General features: G+C 35.4%; 1 protein-coding gene across 3 annotated transcripts in view; it reads right to left on the minus strand.

Moving 5' to 3' along the window:
* Nucleotides 1-20,468, minus strand: part of LOC134803234 (zinc finger protein 721-like) — a 52,524-nt gene that overhangs the window by 8,536 nt on the left and 23,520 nt on the right. The window contains exons 5-8 of one of the 3 annotated variants that reach the window (XM_063775928.1): nt 19,853-19,975; nt 18,567-18,775; nt 18,299-18,458; nt 12,100-12,272 (exon numbers count right to left, since the gene is read on the minus strand). In XM_063775928.1, coding sequence (XP_063631998.1) covers nt 12,169-12,272; nt 18,299-18,458; nt 18,567-18,775; nt 19,853-19,975 — 596 coding nt within the window. In that variant the 3' untranslated portion in view covers nt 12,100-12,168. Of the gene's footprint in view, nt 1-3,759; nt 3,826-7,008; nt 7,069-10,538; nt 10,605-12,099; nt 12,273-18,298; nt 18,459-18,566; nt 18,776-19,852; nt 19,976-20,468 lie in introns of those variants that run through there. The other 2 variants (XM_063775926.1, XM_063775929.1) reach the window with 2 other exon arrangements.

Raw genomic sequence — 20,468 nt, forward strand, 5'->3', positions numbered from 1 at the left:
CTTAAGCAACGTCGGGCGGGGTCAGTACTTGGATGGGTGACCGTTTTTATAGATAATGGTACTACCTTCGTTTGCGAGTCCGACTCGCACTTGGCCGGTTTTTTCAATAATAATAGGTTTTTTTAGGTTTTAGAAATAATTTTCACATTTTGATATTTTTGTGCAATTTTTTTACGTGCATTTTAGACCTATTTTAGTGTTTTTTTTTTATCGAGCAAAAGTCAAAAACTCTGGATTCAAATCGCTGAAGTCCCTAGAGTAAGGCCGCAAGATTGCTAATTAAATTTTTGACAACCGTATTGTGATATTTGTGATCTTAAAAAGCGCTACTTTTACTTAAAACTTCGTTCTCTGAACCTACTGAACCTTAATTCGAGCCGCTCTGTCTATATTTTTATTAACATGCCTTTTATATTTATACAATTTAATAATTATGCAAAGTAACTTTATGCTTATTATATTTATCCCAAGTCATCGTTATGACAATTTACGTTATGCGCATTAACATTATGCGTACTCAGTTATGCGGAATAATGTTATGCCATTTAGAAGTTATGCGTAATATACGTTATGCCAATTTGAATTAGGAGTATTAAGTTATGCGAATTAATATAGACCCCTAAAAAAAGGGCACGCATACAACACAGCTGTTCGCGGCCGTCTGACAGTTTCGACCGTCGTATTACTCTCAGTTTAATCACTAAAATATTGGTTATTATTTTATTGAAGAGATTAAATAATACAGATTTATTTCATATGTATAATTTGAATAAAAAGTATTTGAATTCCTTATTATTTGCGCCAGAAACAAAACTAACGAAATAACGTACTATAACACGAACTTGGAGCCCGTTACCTTATACAAAAAAATAAATTTTCAAATTTCTAGTACATAAAGCATGTATTACTCCATAAAAGAATATCTTGAATTCTAGATTAGTGTAGTAAATAAAGGTAGTGGACCCCGCAGTAATTCCTCAGCCAGAAAAAACTTTACAGTATGATAAAGTATCAATAAATAAAAAGTATTGTATAAATTTTCAAAGAATAATAATAATAGAATTAAAGTAAATACCTAAAGTCTTAAATCGTTAATATCTTTTTACGGAAAAATGCTCCGTTCAAACTTTCTTCACCAGACATATTCATGAAACGTATTGCAACAATATATGAAATATCAAAAAAATATCCCAGCAGAAATACCAGTATTAATAAAATAAAAATTTTTGGCGTGTCTTGGACCGGAAAATTGCTCAGTCTAATTTTTTCACTGGAATGCCATTTTATTGCCGTTTTATACCTACAAAATGAAAATCTAATAATTTTCCACTCTCCGTTTTTAATAGTTCTATAATACATACATTTCGATACGCATTTTTTTTGGATTTTTTTACCCATTGCGCCAAATTATATTCTAAGATCATATAAGAAGAAAAAAATGACAGAGCAATTTTCCGATGAAAATGAGCGTCAAAAAAAGGAAGTATCATAAAAAAATATTCTCATGTTTGACAAAACTTTTAGATTTTTTTCTAGTATCACATACTGATACAAATAACTTATTTGTAAAATAATTTTGGACTGAGGAATTACTCGGTTCAATATATAATCAGATTTGTGTTTTTACCTAACTTAGGAGTGTTTTTTTTTTGGATATTTATAATGTTAGTCTCGGCTCATACTATACAATAACCAAGTTAATTTCATCGACTGAGAAATTAATGCATGGGTCTCCATACAACAACTTGCTTCGTTTCCTACACTACTGGGGTATCCCAAGTAGCATGGAAGTGTCGGCAACATCAATATAGCAGCCAATTAAGAACTTAGAGTGATTTAAGGGACGTATAAGAGTGTCAGAAAAGATTTAAGCTGTATAAAAGGTACTTTACAGACATTATACAGCTCAAGCTGTATAAAATCATTATAAAGGATTCTGCGGAAGCATAGGGTGCTTTATCAGAATATAAAAAATCTGCTATAAAACTAAAAGTGTTGTGAGAGACTACAAGCTAATTCTATCGTAAAAACAGTATACAGGCTGTATTGTAGTAACACTTGGCACTTTTAGCTGTACAAAAGTATCTGTCAACTCCGTTTTAAAACATTAAGTGTTGTGAAACACTACAAGCTAATTTTATCGTAAAAGCTGTATACAGGCTGTATTGTAGTATCACTTGGCACTTGTAGCTGTACAAATGTATCTGTCAACCCCGTTTTAAAGCTATTTCTTATGGCGTAATCTTACTCTCCTATAAGAATAATAGTTGTATAACTTCTGTCTGTAAGGGTATTATAAAACCAAATGAATAAATGGCAGCTATAGTACAGCTTTTTTCTGTATTACTGATAGAGTCGCTTATAACAATCTTTTGGCGTAATTTTACACTCGTATAAGTATAGTAGTGTAATGGTTTCTGAAAATAAGTGTATTATAAAACTAAAGGAATATATGACAGTTACAGTACAGGTTTTTTATTTGTTATACGGATCTCTAAAGAGAATTATAACTTATGTACGGAGAACCGAAATACAGCCAAACGAATACATATTCTATTATAAAGCTGTTTTAATTACAAAAGCTGTAAAAGACACTCCATTTATTACACAGCACAGCTACTAAGATTATAATGCTCTCCAACTATCCTGTAGGCTGTTTAAAAATTGTCGCCATTTTACAATAAAAAAAAAACGTATTTGTAAATATAGTTAAAGAAATACTTGCAAATATTTAACAGACTAACGCCGTGTTATACCAGCTAAAATAAATTGTTTAGTCTTAGAATTAATATTTATAAATATTTTTGATACTCTAACGTCTCTAACCTGAAAAACAAACAGTAACTTTACCGATTTTTGATATTTTCCTTATGGTTTCTCTTTGTTATTTTGCAGGCGCGTAAATATTTTGCCAGAAAAGATACACAGGTTCACAACAAATAATAATCCGCACTTACCAATAATGTAATATTTCATTCAAGTCCTGTATAATATTTACTTTTACTTTTACCATCCACTATAACACTTTATTGTCGCCATTACTATATTACGAATGAACAAGATTAAGACATTTTAGTTTCTTAAATGATTATTATTCTCTTGTAATTCTTCTTATAACTCATTTAAAACTTATATTCTTATATCGTACTTATAAGAGATTATCTGTAGTGTTAAGGTTTCCTGTTACACCGAAATATAGCTGTAATGCAGCTATTATGCAGCTTATGTATTGCTTATACAGCTACTCTACAGCTCTAATAACGCCAAAGGCTGTATAATTTGGGCCCTTTTTTTACTTATAAGGGCTGTATAAGCGCTTATACAGCCTTTGTACAGCCTAACTGTACAGCTTATAGTATACAAATAAACTTTAATACAGCTTATATACAGCTTGCAATGCTACTTGGGATGCATATGAACATACCCGTATCACCACTGTGTGTAACTTCAAAACATTATGTGTAGTAATTACAACTAAATACAACAACTTGCTTCATTTACTACACTAAGATGACTATAACCATAAACATTAATTTAACCATGACTAATAATATATTTCAATTTTATTTGAATTATAATTGTATTTGAATTATATTTTATTGGATTTTAAATTTAAATGTAATGTACTTCATAGTGCGTACGACAATAGTACGGCATCCTTGGAACGCGGGTCCGACTCGCACTTGGCCGGTGTTTTTATACGACTCCAGAGCTTACCTACTAACTACAGTTGTAATCAATCATGTGAGGAATACTTACGCGATATAAAATCATCTTTGGCCACATCAGTTTCATCCAACTCTGATTTTACATCCAGTTCATGAACTAAAACAAATAAAAAAATATAATGCACACATTTTCTGTAGGTATAGGAAGTGTACTTTATTTGTCGTTGTCGGTGGCAAACAAGCATACGGCCTGATGGTAAGCAATCATCATCCTAAGGACGCCAGCGACTCCAAATGTACTGCCCGTTGCCGCCCATTTAAAAACCTGTACATTTCTGTTTTAAGAACCCGATACTACCTAACACTTCCGATAGTTTCATTCTATATTTTGTTTTTTTAGCATTAAAAAAAGGTAATCAATCTAGTGAGTCTTTAAAAAAATATATAAAAATAATAGTAACAAATTTTAAGTATAAAAATAATGTACATGATCGTACATGACTTATAATTGTTATACATGTTTGCCGTGTCTGTCGTGACTTATTTTTCATATTTTTCAATAAAAAGACATGTCTATATTGCTGATCTTTTTAGCTCACAGAACACCGCCTCTAGAAACCTAATATTGGCCATTTTGTTCCCGACGCAAATCACCAAACTGTGAGGTGCGGGAGGGGTGCTCACGGCGTTGTGATTGGTCTTTTTAAACATGGCGCGCTGACACGTGTAAATGTAGGGATGGGACATGTTCATTACAGGTAGTGGGTACTGCTACCAGTGACATCGAAATTTATTGTGGTAAAATTGTTACCAATTTAGTATACTTAGAGTAAACTTACTTAATAATTATACTTATTGATTAATTGAATATATCATTAAGTAATTTAACAATGTACCTGAAATTTTTACTTAACATATTAGGGCATTTCTGTTTAAAGTACCCAGAACTTGAATTTTAAAGTTTAGAATTTTTATATTATTTCCACTCAGAATCGCAATCTCTTTCGATACCGAGAAAAAAGTGTCGCCAAAATCTCATACAATTATTTTCTTTTGTCCGTTTTATTAAGGTCATAGAAGGTTGTATTGAAAACATATTCAAATGGACCAATAACATATGCCTATTACAAATCAACTCCGAGTTCTCTCGCACTTCTTTGAAGTTCATCATCAGGTCCATCTCGTGACATGAGACCTAACTGCTCACCTAGAGGATTCTAAAAAACCCATACAACATATGTATCACATATACATATATCACAAACCAACACCGAGTTCCCTCGCACTTCTTTGAAGTTCATCATCAGGTCCAAAATCAGGTCTAAAATGGTACAATACGGTATGACGAAGCACGAAGTTTCCGCAACTGAAAAACCATCATCGTCACATCACTAGTCGAAAGGGAAAGGGATAGCGCATTGCATTTTCAAGTTGACGAAAAGGGACGGACATACTTCGCCTCTGCTTACTGACCAGTATAAAATGAACCCCGCGGACAAGAAACATTATTCAATGAAATAATGAATTTCGCTTTCCTGTGGGATGTTATTCCATCTGTTTTGTAAGTAGAAGTCTTAGATGACTTGCCACACCATTTTACGCTGCAATATCCCATGATTTCCCAATGAATTCAATAGTTTACGATTTATTTTCTTAGACTCGTGCACACTGCTAACAGGTCGTAACCTTGGGCGCAACTGATCGGAGCGGCGCGCGAACAATCTTATATTTGACCTATACACCATACGGGCGGTGACCGCGAGTCGTCCTATAAGCTCGGTCTATAGGGGTTGGTCTGTGTTTTAGCTTCATTTGCTACAAATGGGGAGGTATATTAACATTATAAATGTATCCAATACAACACTTTTATGAAATATTATTAATACATACTTTATATAGATACGAGAAGATAAGGGTAACTGGAGCTGTGCAGTGCAATCTATAATAAACAGTAGTTTTGGTTAGATTATATCACTATTGTATACAATACTTTTTCTACTAGTCAACGAAAATAATACTTTAAACTAGTAAAATCATACAAGCAAATGAAACCAAACCAAAAGTATACAGCTAAGATTCGCGAGCAGCCGCGATACCTTCATACTGGTACGCGACCCGGCCGCCGCGCCCCGCGCCCTACGGCGGGATGCTCAACGACACCTTCTCGTAACTCATGAGGCCCTGGTACTTGATCCTCGCTAAATTCAATTTTTAGACAGCTGTTTTCTCGATTTTGGCCACCGTAGCCTATGGAGACTAACAAGTAACACTAAGTGGTTTTCGTAGTCTATGGATGTTGCTAAATTAGGGGTGTAACATGCGCGTTTCTGACTTATGGTTTATGACAATTGTTTCTACTATACAACCTAAAATAATTAATTTGAGCTATGGTTTTGTTTCGTCCTCTTGATCGCGGCGAGCTGTGATTGGTCAATTTCATTAGGGTTGACTAAACTGTATCGAAATGAATATTATAGTTGAGTTGGGAGCCCATACATTAAAAATACCCAATTGCATTTTGGTATAAGAAATCTTAATTCAAGAATTACAGTCGACTAGTAGAAAAAGATAGGTTTATTATTCAAGTAGGCATATTACAATGCGCTTATGAACGTCAAATAAAGCTACGAGCCCCGATGCACATGTTTTCGTCTAGTGAGACCATTTTTTGAGGTTCTCGCGTTTGTTCAAAAATAATGTTTTAGTTTTAAAATTACTAATATTTAATGCTTATACTAATGTAATTTAATTTTATATGGTAATACTCTGCAATAACAAAATCCAAATACAAGAAATACCGTTTGTACTGAAAGCAAAAAAAAATTACGATTTTTTATTTTTTTATTGACGGGTAGGATTGCAACATATGTGAAAAGGGCTATTATTAGGGAAAGCAACAGGGCTCTGCCAATGTACTGACAATTTTGTTTCGAGCCCATGCATGCAGCAGTGCTGTAGGAGAGGACAATACGATTTGGACAACGTTTTTGAAAAGTACGTTTTTTCTGCAATAAAAGTCTCATGCAATTTTATTATACGATCAAAATAAACTACATTAAACATTACTATTATGGTTCCCATTACTGGGTCATTTTATGTTCATGTGTAAAATTTATTAGAATAAACAAAATTGTTGCGCGGAACTAGACGAAATAATTTGCATCGGGGCTCGTATACCGGCTCCAACCCTACACCTCTGCCACGAAAAGATTTAAATCCCCCCTCAATTGGAGGAGGGTATCACAATTTGGGACCGGCAACAAACTCGGCGGGACACATCTTTTGAAATTTACTACTATAAAATTATAAAACTCTGGTCTTAAATTTCAAGATTACTTACGTGATAGAGGATCGCTATTTGCTTCTTGTTCTACAACGACTTCCATCTGCGGTTCACCATCTGGAGCAATGAGATTTTTTGTTAGTCTGAAAAATACGAGTAATTCACGAATACCGCGTTCGTATAATAAGTTGGTCATTATTGTTTAATTTTTCATTCATTCATTCTTTTAAAATTATGGCTTCAGCCCTGTGGGACTATTTCGCCAGTATCAAGGTCGTAGTAGCAAGGTAATACGATTGACATTGTACGGTTAGTACAAGACAGTGTACGGTGACTTTATTCGCTCTTGTTAACCCTTCGGGTGGCAGCACCTCCGGTTGAACGGTAGGAGAAATGGCGCGGCCATTTTTTTTAAATATGCCTCTAAGTGGCAGAGGCCGCGAGAAGGTTCGGTTATAACAAGCGTGTAATTGGCAGAGACCGTCTCGCGGCATCTGTGCGACGCTGCATTTCGCGCCTAAAATAAAACCGTTAAAACTATGCCTTGCTTGCTCACTCTTGCAAGATGCATTCGTCAATAAACAAGGATGGTATTCCCTAACGGTCGAATTCCCGCGTAAAACAAAGTTTGTTAGAAATGACGTGATGTTCCTGCCCCACCTCGCCCATTACGCGCCGACCGTCGAGCCGCGAACATTCAAACGGAATACGCACTGATAAAAAGTGAAATAAACCGTGTGAATCGTGTTAAATGTATTGTTTTGTCATAAAGACTGCTTTTTCTACAATCAATAGTTTTATTTCGTAATTATACGTATTTATACATGAAAGTAGAAAAAAATTGGTAATATGAGATTAGAACAAGTCTAGCATAATTCACATAAATAGAATAGAATTCATTGGTATACAATCAAATAACCCATTTTATGCTGAATTCAGTGATATATAGTTTATATATATCATTCATACATTTTTTTTGGGAAATGGTCATATTTATAATACGCGCCAAATTAGCGATGTTCACCCGTTGAGGCCCCGCCACTTGACTAGGGAATGCAAATCGGTTATTTTTTGTATGGAAATTATCGGTTATTAACCGAAACCGCGGTTATTTCCATACAAAAAATAACCGATTTGCATTCCCTACACTTGACGTATATTTTTCCAAAATGGCTGCGCCACTCAACCGGCTTGTTATGTCTGTCCGTCTCGCGGCCACCGCCACTTACCGTAGAGACCTCGAGGAGGACAATGCCACTCGAAGGGTTAAAGCGATAGCGGACTTTACAAGAAGCACGTGGACAACCGGCCGCTAACTCCAAAATGGTGGTTAAACGCGCTTCAAGATTAACTCTCCATTCACTGCACACTACCACATTAGTTTACTGTATAATAGGCTATCGATATTACACTTTAAACAATATTAATGAGCAAAAAACAAAGGAATTGATCACGACGCGTAACTATCAAGATAGCGCTCGAGTCTTGTTTAATACTCTTGCTACTTAATAGTCTTGTTACAATAATATTTTCACCACACCAGCTCGGAAAGGCTTACTTTGCACTTCAAAAACTGATAGCAAAGTTAAATTTTATTCACATGTGAGGCAAAGTAATCAAACGCAAATTTTGAGTTGTTTTCTTATGTTTGCTGGTAGAAATTACTTTTAAATTATGATTTTGGGTGATAAATATTTAATAACATTCATTTGAATTTGATTTGGTTTGATTTTGTTTGATATTTTACATTTAATATTTGCTTCGGGTTGGTGTGGTGAAAAATTTTGTGTTTCACTCGGGGGCAAATTTTGTTGAACCCTCGTGCGTTGAAACCAAAGAATATAATACTCACTAGGAGAAGAACGGTAACTCCATACAAAAAAATGTCCCTAACCGTTTATACGTTTATACTAGTGGCGCCGTCTTTGTGTACCAATGGAACTAAAGTTGACAACCGGTTTAGCCTGGCGGGTATCGGTAGGTATAGGTAGTAATTCTGTTGATAAACATATTTGTTATCTTCATATCACGAAATATATGCAAGATGCAAATATTACCCCTTGTTTGTGGTATTATCAATTGATTTAAATAAAATAAAAGGCATGTTTATGTTTATAACATTATACATATATATTATTTATTAAAAAAATGTTTTACATATAAAAATATACACTGAAAACTGGCAACTGGCAACTTAATAAAAAAATAGACATTAATAAAGCGCATTCACAAAGTTTTCAGTACCTTTTATACAAATAACATTAGGCATGCCTACCTATTACACTTTACACACAGATACACTACACTTTACATACGGCATTTTACACAGATTTCCAACTTGTATTCATACATTTCTTCACGGTTAATTAATACGCTTTCCAGATGCGTTATGACTCGGTTCCTTCTGAACCCACTAAAGTTGTAAATTTCACTCTGGCTGCTTCAACAGCCGTTGCTCCGCATTTAGCACATTTTCTATGTGCATTGCTGTAATCCATGTAGGTACAGACTTACAGTCTTAAGTGGTACGTAGCGGTACACGTTGTATGTATTATTTATAGAGTTAATAAATAAAATTTTCGTTATGAACTTTAACCACAGCAGTTGGACAGAGTCATTGACAAATATATTTTTTATTATGGTGGGTAGACGTACCTACCCTCCATATATTTTATGAACATTGATAAAGACAGTTGGAAGCAAATATTCATTATAAAACTTAATCGCATGTAATTAAGTTTTAAGCGTTTTAAGTCCCGTTTTATGATTAATATTGTATAAAATTCGTGATAATTTAAATCAGAGTTGGGAGCAATGTTGCTGTAGAAAAATGTTTTTATTTTTATTACTCGCAACTTTTTCCCGGAGGCCAACGCACACATAGAAGATTAAGGCGCACACATGCGCAATTATTTGGGGACATAACTTTCTTAGGAAGTGAACAGGCCTTGGTTGAAACCCTCGCAACGCTCAAGATTCCATTTTTGTAGGTATAGTAAGTGTACTATGAAATAAATTATTGTACCTACTTAGTAAAAATATGTTAGTTTTTGTTACTTGTATATTTAATATCTGGGAGATCTTTGATAGGGAAACATATAAAAACTAAAAAACGCCCTTTTCCCAGAGATAAAACCTAGCTAGATCGATTTATCGCCCCCGAAAACCCCCAGATACCAAATTTCATCGAAATCGTTGGAGCCGTTTCCGAGATCCCCGAAATATATGTATAAATAAACAAGAATTGCTCGTTTATCCTTTTCGACGCCGAGTCAAACACAAAAGCTGTCACTCGGACGCCACGCCACCGAAGTGTCAAAACTGAAATGGAACTTTATGCATAAGCACATAGATCTATGTTGCTCTATGGTCTGTGATCGATTAATCCGTCGGCGTTGAACCTGCGGTGCGGATATATCGGTCATTGGCGTCCAAAAGGTTAAAGGTATTAGATATATTTCGGGGATCTCGGAAACGGCTCTAAGGATTGCGATGAAATTTGCTATCTGGGGGTTTTTGTGACTACCGTCAAAACATTATTCAGGTCTTTACGATCGGCCTTTACACTTCTATGGAGGAATACTTACGCAATATAAAATCATCATTGGCCCCATCAGCTTCATCCAACTCTGATTTAGTATCCGGTTCAAGATCTGAAACAAATTAAAAATAGGTTTTTGGCAAAAAAATCATTTTTGGTACAAACTTTTACCGATGACTTGTACTTTTTTTTCCACAGACAACTAATACTCATCGAGACAATTCTAAAAACCCCAAACACAATTAGGTTGCGTTGTCACAGAGTTCCTATTGCCACCTCCTGTCTCCACCACCCCCTGATTGTTGTTTTTCATCGGAAACCAAGTGGGTCAAATTTAACTTGCAATATTTGACCCCCTAACAAACATAGGTACATACAACAAGTTTATTTAAACTGAAACAAGGAAATAAAAATACATATATCGAGAGAGTTGGTTGGTAGTGGTCGGTTAGGGCTAGGGCTGTGGTAGGGGTGCCCCTAGTCGAAACCTAGGATTTTTTTTGTGGATTTAAATTTGTGCCGTGTGCTGCGGATGTACATGCTTGTGGCTCTGATTATCGAAATTGTGATTTTTGATCTAAGCCAGCCCATTACGACACTTAGCCCCTATTCGCACGGGAGCTTTTTCAACGCGAGTTAAAAAAGCGTTTGAATGACACAAATGGATAACCATGTATGTATTCACACGACAGCGGTGGCGCTTTATATCAAGCGTAGTTGGATTTTCGACTTTAAGCCTTGGTCTAAGTCGAATTTAGAGTGTGGACAGATTCAATCGCTTTTTTAACGCGCGTTGAAAAAGCTGTCGTGCGAATGGGGGCTTAGGGATCTGTTCCAGCGGTCAGCAATAGCTTCACCGAGGTGTTTAATGAAGGCGGACATTTGTTGAGCGAAGACTCCGTCGACGGATGTGACGAGAGGGGTGAATGTCGCGTGACGTTTCTCACAGGCGCTGCTATATTTTCGTTTTTCTCCTCTTCTGCGTATTTTAAAACGTAAGCTACCGGGCGTGAGATGTACGAGGGAGCGTCGGTGTCTACGGCACGGATGTCAAAGAACGCCTCCCTCTGTGCGTCCCAAACGCCACGGTAGCCGAGGTCTCCACGAAGTCCACAATCGCCTTAATCGACTGTAATTTGTATGGAAACTGCACGTCGACTGCACAGTTCCATACAAGTTGCAGTCTGTCTGTACCGGCCCTAAGGCCGCTTCTATACGTTTGCATTTATTTAACATGCACCCCGCACGCCCAACTCTAGCGTCCACTCAGGCCATACACTTACGGATTTTTTTGTGGGTAGAAAAGGAACGTGTCCCGCGTCCCGTCTTACGCTCATCCCTCCGTCCTGTCCTTCATATTATGTCAGCGCCTCGTTTTCGCGGCGTCGCCGTCCCACGTTTTATGTGTTTAGACCACGCCACCAATATTATATTGAATGTATTACTGCCTCCCAGAACCTGATTAACCCTTTTCTTGGCAACTTCAAAAAATAGCCTCACTTTAGCCTCACTTGCGCCTTATATTAAAAAAAAACTACAAAAATGTATGTATCATAATCATAATATAATTATAAGATATACTACCAAGAATACGGTTACATTATTGATTAAAGATAAATCATCACTCCTTGTTAAGACTAATTTTTACATTGTCATGGCCAGTCCAGTTTCCAGTCTTATTTGGATCTTCTGATACGGGTGCCGGCATGCGCGAACCACATCATGATTGCCTTTTCAAACTGTTCATCAGTCGAAGAAGGAAAGCTTTCTTTTACTACGGCTGAAAATAAAATGTTTTGTTTTTTAATCTATTAAATTAAAGAAACTACTTACACGTTTATTTAAACCTCAATAAGACCGCGTACATCATTAAAACAAAATAAAATGTATGTATAGTGTGCCATTGGAATGAAACGCCATATAGTAGTGAAACTGCAAGGTATGTTGCAGCACGATTTTTTTTGGATTTAGATATATTAGGTACATTCCCTTCCCTTTAAGGTGGATGTCTAGGGATGGGATGCCGATTATCAGCCAAAAGATGGCGTCAGTGTGCACGAATTGTGGATTTTCACCGTTTCTCCCAAAATATAAACAGTTTCATAAGATGTGTTGATATTGGCGAAAACAATAAAAAATATTACGTCCAAATCGAAACATGTTATACTCAACAGTGTCTAATCGAAATAATCAGAGAATAAAACTGCAAAATATAGCAATATCTTGCATTCACGCACACTCACATACCTAAAGTCAGTGTCTAATGTCAGTAGATTTGTAATGTTACAGTAAAGTAACCTAGAGGGCGCAGTGCAGCGCATGAATATTTTTAGGAAGAACAATTTAGAATTTAAATTCTTATTTGAGACATTGACAAGTAACTTAGAACCAACTGATACGTATTTTCAGACGTCGATTGTCATGTGCTTGTGGCACCCACAACATCTGTTTTGAATAAATTTTAGCTACAGTATCAATGAATCTGGGTTCAAATCCCGACGGTGCTTAATTTTTTTTAATTTTTCATTATTTTATAAAAAGTTTTATAGATTATATGTTTTTATTCTTATTATCAATTGAAACGGACGCAAATTATTTTACCTAAAATTACAAAAACGCTTTTAATGTTAGCTTAGTACTACTAAGTAAGCTGGCGTGTGAGTCACATTTCTGGGAAAGTAATGAGAAACAGAAAAAAACAGAATAGTGTTCTTTAAACACAATATAATATTGTGATTATGATGGGATGCGAACTCGTTTATTTGCCTATATATGGTTGCACATAGAAGCGCTGGTGGCCTAGCGGTAAGAGCGTGCGACTTTCAATCCGGAGGTCGCGGGTTCAATCCCCGGCTCGTACCAATGAGTTTTCGGAACTTATGTACGAAATAATAATTTGTATTTCGCTTAGATCCTCACGTTACAGGCTAAACCTAGTGTGGGAATCACTGTAGGTACTGCCCCTCTGTAATTCAAGTTGTCAAATAAATATACATATTTAGAATTTTTTGAATTTTAGTTTATGTTGTAGTTAGTTTTAGCTCTATGTAGTTTTTAATTATAGTTTATATATTTTTTGTTTATATTACATATTGTATTTCCTACTAAACTTTTCGTATCATTATCATCTGTTCTTCAATTAAAAGTTTTTTTTTGAAATGTCCATTGATATTTGCCAGTCGCATAAGGTATTAAAAAGGAAAAAAAAAAGAAATTAAATAAATAAATAAAAACAAAAATAATTCAGTCTTTGTTCGTGATTTGAACTCGGCAACGCTGTTCAACTTAGACTTATACTCAATAGCTAGAAGCCACTAGACCATTTGACCATAGTAGATCCAGGCGAAACATGCCTTCTTATTTAAGTAACCCATTACTGTCAAAAATATCAAGTTTGAAATAGAATTTTTCATTGTCGACTTACCGACATCCGAACGTTGCGAGCATGTTGCCTTTTAAAACCATTTGGCAACGTCGCCCGGGGAATAACTAGAAATCTTCTAAAAATGTATGTCCTTTTATATTTTGATATTTATGATTATAAATTTATGACAATTTTCTATGCTGCAAATTGATTAAATTATTGAGAGAAAAATGCTTGCAAAGAAAACAAGAAATATCCGTTTTCATTTCTCATGCTTTGAAAGAGGGTCATTGTTATTCTAAAAGTTGTGCAGAAAATGATACGTTTCTGCACTAGAGCATTTTTGGTTCCAATTCCAAGTACGATTTTTTTTTACGATAAGCAATTGAAATTTGGGTATAAATGGATTTTTCATATAATTTCCATTCTGATATTTGACTCCCCATTCCATAAATAACGATACTTTTGGCTAAATTGTTAATTGAAAGTATCCTAAAAAAATACTATAAAAACTATTTATACTTAGTCATGTTTTAAAAAAAGCACATGCATTTTACTTTCCTTGTATGCGAAGTGTATAACTCGGGTGAAAGGCATCATTTCTGCCGAGGTGATCATTGATGATTTCGGCAGAAATGATCCCTTGGTTAACAATCTACTATTGTTATGCGCAAGCAGAACATATAGAGTCCTGTTTATTTACAAGAAGATGACATTTTGCTCCCAATATATATTTTTGAGAAAAATATAGGTACTTTAGTTTAAAAATCATTGTAAGAATAAATATAGGCTTCCAGAGAACATTTATTTATATTTCTGCCGAGACGAAAACAGAATTCACAAGGCTTTTCGGTGGACGACCGTTACGCGAATGATTGTTTGGACTGACCTTTAATTCTATTAAATGTATAGTTATATAAATGTATTTTAATATATAAGTTATATTACATCTGGGAATGAAATTATATCAGAAAAAGGAGACTCTTAAATGAGTATACTCATAACATGCTTTGTGCATTAAATTTATCTCCCTCTATTGAGTGAAGATAAAACAAAATACACAGGTAACCTGTGTTCCGGTTTTAAAATGCCATCTGTTACACCTTTGATAAATTAAAAATCATTGCTTGTCAAAGAAGTCGCCATGTTAGAATTACACCTATACTATAAGCATCACTCACACAAACAAGCAATGGGGCAAAATTTTACTAATTTTCAAAGGGTTTTTGCTTAAAAATATTAATCAATTTCTAGTATTTTGTTACTTTGGCGCAGTAAGAAATATATATACTACCCAAACATTACGTATTCAAGTGAAGACACCCTACAGAATAGTAGTGAGTTAACAAGAAAGTTTGTATGAAATTCGAGCAAGTAGAACCACCTTAAGGTAAGGGATAAGATCGCCTTTATACACATTTATTGTATTCTTACTACTTGTACTTGTTTTGTACAATAATAGTACATTACTACAGAGGCTGGGAAGTAAGGGGTTGCCGGCCGAATGCATATAGACGGCCGAACGTAGTGAGGCCGGATAGTTATGAGGCCGACAACCCCTTTTCACGCCGAGGTATGTATAGTGCGTTTCTTAAACATGCAATGAAATAATAATAAAAATTGATGATGATGATTGTTTCATGTCCTAATGTGATAGGTTATTCAGTGCGTGGGGTTCCATAAGGGGAACGAAAATTTTATTATTTTTGCGCTAAGACGCACGGTTTAAGAGCATTATAAAGTATTTTTAGTTTTTTTTTTTCTTTTTTTTAGTTTTTTTTTTAATATTAATTAGGGGTTTTTTACAGAGGAACGAACATTTTATTATTTTTGCGCTACGACGCATGGTTTAGAACATACAGCCCTATAAATTTTTTTTTGCTTTGTTTTCTTTTCTTGTGTTTTTTAAATGTTAGTAAGGGGTTTCCGATAGGGGAACGAAAATTTGATTATTTTTGCGCTACGACGTACGGTTTAGGAGATACAGCATAATAAAGCTTTTTTTCTTTTTTGTATTTTTTTTTTATATTAATTAAGGGTTTCTTACAGAGAAACGAACATTTTATTATTTTTGCGCTACGACGCATGGTTTAGGAGATACAGCCCTATAAATATTTTTTTTTGCTTTTCTTTTCTTTTTTTTCTTTTCTTGCGTTTTTTTAAATGTTATTAAGAGTTTCCGAAAGGGGAACGAAAATTTGATTATTTTTGCGCTACGACGTACGGTTTAGGAGATACAGCATTATAAAGTTTTTTTGTTTTTTTTTTTTTAATATTAATTAAGGGTTTCTTACAGAGGAACGAACATTTTATTATTTTTGCGCTGCGACGCACGGTTTAGGAGATACAGCCCTATAAAGATTTAAAAAAAAGAAATCGTACCATAAACCATAAAGCATAACCTGCCTATAGTTTTTTTTTAAAGCGGTGCGATAGTGTGTTATCACTTTAATGGCTGAATGCCACGATGGTGTGTCACACATATCTGTGATGTGGAAATAAAAAAAAAAATTACTTCCCGGCCTAGGCCTTAAATTTTGTATGAAATTCCTTTACAGTTCTCTGGAGTAGCTCCGCCCTAAACGTGATACTTCGAAGCCTGATATAACGCCCGGAGTGACGACATTTCATTGCATGTTTGAGAAATAGTAGATTGTACAACAAGGGCATAAAGTGACCCATTTTTACCCGAGGCAATTTTTTGTAGTATAGTAGACGAGGGTAAAAATGGACATTTATGCCCTTGTTGTACACTCTGCTTTTCACTTCGATTGCGAGGAAAATAATTATATTTTTCACGGCAATTTACACCACGAAATTGTCGTAAAGCGAAAGAACATAATACATAACCAATTCCCGCCAACTAACTTTTTAATTATTTTTTTTAATTTTCAACATGTGATCAGAGTTTCAGACGCTTGGTTTTCTGCCAAGTCAAACATTTCGGAGCATTTTTGAACGATAATCGACTCCTATTTTATGTGATTTACTAAATTTAATGACAGAAAATACGAACTGTAGCAAAAATAAAATAATATAACAAGTTTTGTCATCTACACAATTTTATTGCTCAGTAAAATTGTGCAATATGTTTTAACTGTTTGGCTGTTGAGACCGATTACCTTAGTCTTACAAGAAAATTTTACTTTTATGCTCTAGAGCATAAAATGCGATTTTATGTCGTCTACGCACGACATAAAGGTGCACTTTTTGAGCATGAGAAGTGAAAAGTGTTTTATCTACACACATATCATAAACTGTCTATGATGCCTTCAAAATCCGTAAGCAATGGCTCACATTACGATAAACTGTTTTGTTACAGCAAATTTCTTATCTGTGAAAATGTGGTAATAGCTTCATTACTATATCAAAATCGATTTGGTAATGCATTCAAATTTCGAACATCTCTGAAAAAAAAGCAATTTGTATTGACCGCTATTCTAAATCAGTCGAGATGACGTTTTAATCGAAATCAAATGACAATTGCATACAATATTGACAAATCTCGCATGTAAGTTGGTATCGGACGATATGGTAATCGACCCCGACTCTAGTTTGTCTCTGAATTAAAAAAAAACTACGGATGCGTGACTTGCGTGAAAAAAGTTTTCATTTGCCGCCATTTGACGTACCTACAGTTTATCTTTTAATTAGTTTGTAACAAAGACATATGTAACTTCGTATAAGACGAATAAAGTCTAAGGAAAAAACGTGCCTCGGAATTCAAGTAAAAGTCATTCTCGAATAGATGCCGCCCACACCTTTAGCCTATCCTCGGCTAGATGGCGTGACGACACCGTTTCATATTTAACAATTTTAACACATAGATATCAGTGAATGAACATGGATCAAATTGATATAAAAATAATAAAATCATTTATCCATATATATACATTTTTTGATAACTTTATACGTTTTAATTTTGAGTTTTAGTCGTGTGTCGATAGATGGCAGTAAATATACAGTGACTACAAAATTTACAATGACAGGACCCCTCTATACTATCTATTCTTTTTGGTTTGTAAGTAAAAAATAATTTGTTTTGTTGTGTTTAAAGTAACTATAACAAGTTTCGTGTAAAATGTGCGATAAAGATATTATTTCGGAGACGCCACCTCATATCCGCAAGTTCCGCCAGATAGGAAAGGGCCCCAATGTCGGCTGTAATATGAGGTTAGTGAATATATCATAGAAAGTTTATAATATGTGTGTGATAAAGCAGTGTATGTAACTGTACATAATTAGGCATTAAAACACTCGTGTGATACTATTATGAAACTCATTTCATTCGTTTCATAAACCCACACTCGTATTTTAATGCCTTTCATTATGTAGCAGTCACATAAACTACTATTACTACTACTACCTACCTACTACCTACTACTATTACTATGCTACATCCCACAAACAGTGAATATACACAAAAATAATTCTATACCCACCTTTGATAACGTCCATAGTAAGTAATCCACACAGCTTGTAATTATTTTTCCTTCCTGTCCATGAGCAGTATTGGGCTAGGTCATTCGTAAATACCTTCTCCAAACATCTGTTGCCACATTCTTTCTCTGTTGTCCCTCCGGAATATTTCAAATACTGAAGCTGTAAAGAAATACGAACTGATGAAACGCGCAAATAAGGCGTTTACAATTCTTTGCGTATGCATATAATTGCAATTTCAATGATGGTTTTAATTAAGCCGATACCTACCAACTGATTTTTCGTTATTTCACTTTGTTTTATTTCTAGTTCAAGTTTTTCCAAGTCCGGTAATGTTTTAAGTGGCAATCGATGACATAATGAATCTGCGTTATTTTGCTCGTTTAAACTGAACAGGGCCATTCTTTTTTCGATTGTCTCAATTTTGCTCAATGTGCAAGTTGCTAAAGTTTTTAACTCGATTAGGGATTCAGCAATACCTGAAAATAAAAATAATATATGTAACAATAAATGTATATTACAACCACTATCATCCTCCTAGCGTTCTGGCGGCTTAGCACGGTCGCGTTTTTATCCCTTGTCACCATGCCTGTCACGTTCTAACAAGTATGTAAGTGCGAAAGGGACGCGCATAGTGATAGTCGATAAAAATGGAACCGTGCTGAGCCCGCTGGCCCGTTTGTACAGTACTCTTTGTGCATGATGCCTGACAGGTCCGGTTCTTACATTGGACCGACTTCCATCTGACCTGGCGGCCTAGCCAAGGTGACAATCGCTTGCGCATGCGCTTCGCTATCGAATCGCTTTGTCTCTCTCTCTTCCATATTAGTGTGACAGTGACAATTGCGTTTCGTTCGCTGCGGAGCGATAGCGATTGGCATGTTGTCTACGGGGCCTGTAACCCTTAAACCAGTGGCCTGTTTACTGTTTTTCAAAACTGACAAGCCTTACTTAATTTTGCTTGTTTGATAAAAGCGTTTTGACTGTTATTTTGTATTGAATGATGGCACTGCTAGGCACTTGTACTCGTACTACTATAACTCTTGGAAGTTTTGATAACTAGGCCGCTGCTCGATGCGAGCATGGTATTTTATTCTACAGTACTTGGGGTTGCTTGGCTTCTATTCTGCGGTACTGTGATATCTCTAAAACTAGATTGTTCCAACCAACTTCTTGCAAGTTGTTAACAATCAGCACAACTCACCGCGACTTCGCTTGTTCTTATCTCTCACGTCACAAAGTGTCGCGCGGCAAGTTGTGCTAGGTGTAACAAAAGAAACGGTAATAGCTAAGACCCATACCGCATACAGCCATGAGGTATTTTATATACTTAAAAAATATTGCAAATTATTGGAAAACTTGCAAAATAAATAATGTGACTGGCTGTGATAAGACAGATAAGCTTCCCCAGCGCCCTAAAAATCAAATTACAGTTTCATCACTTTCATCAGATTGCAGTTCCCGTTAACGATGGAAGATGTATGTCTTCAAGCGTGTAAATATACATACTACATAGCAAATTGTAAGTTAATAACACTCTAGTAAAAACAGCATACCCGCATTTATTGCGTTTGATCCTTTTTCAATTGGTATCTCGACAGTTCTCTTGCCAGACTCAGCTTCTGATGATGATGATGCCGCCTCTCTAGATTTGAGCACAGCCAATGCTTCTTTATTACCTGACACAAAAATAATATTTTTTCAAGCAATTAGGATACTTGCCATATACAACCCCTATGGACAAACCTTATTGTATATGAGTTTCCACAACACAAGTTAATTATCACATGCAAACAATCTGCCTTCTCCTTACAACAAAAACCACTTCAACTGCTGCAATAGTACATTACGATAAAAGTGCGAATTAACTATTCACACGCGTATATGGATTTGGTTGGGCCTTTGTTTACGTATTAGTTGGGCAACCGTTATATTTGGCCGTACGATTTGCTGTAGGGCCCTCGACAAAGGCCCTCCCGAAGATTCCCAACAGAGGACCATAAGAGTAATTTTTTCGTTGGGCCTATTTAAATAAATCATACAATTATTCAACGGTGGTGGTTTTGGTTGGGCCTATACACATTTCTTTGATGGTTGGTTAATTGTTACATTTGGCAGCATGGCTTGCTGTAGGGCCAATTGCAAAAAAATAAAAAACGGCTATTTTTTTCG

Source organism: Cydia splendana, chromosome 26, assembly GCF_910591565.1.
Source record: "Cydia splendana chromosome 26, ilCydSple1.2, whole genome shotgun sequence".
In the NCBI taxonomy this organism is placed as follows: domain Eukaryota; kingdom Metazoa; phylum Arthropoda; class Insecta; order Lepidoptera; family Tortricidae; genus Cydia; species Cydia splendana.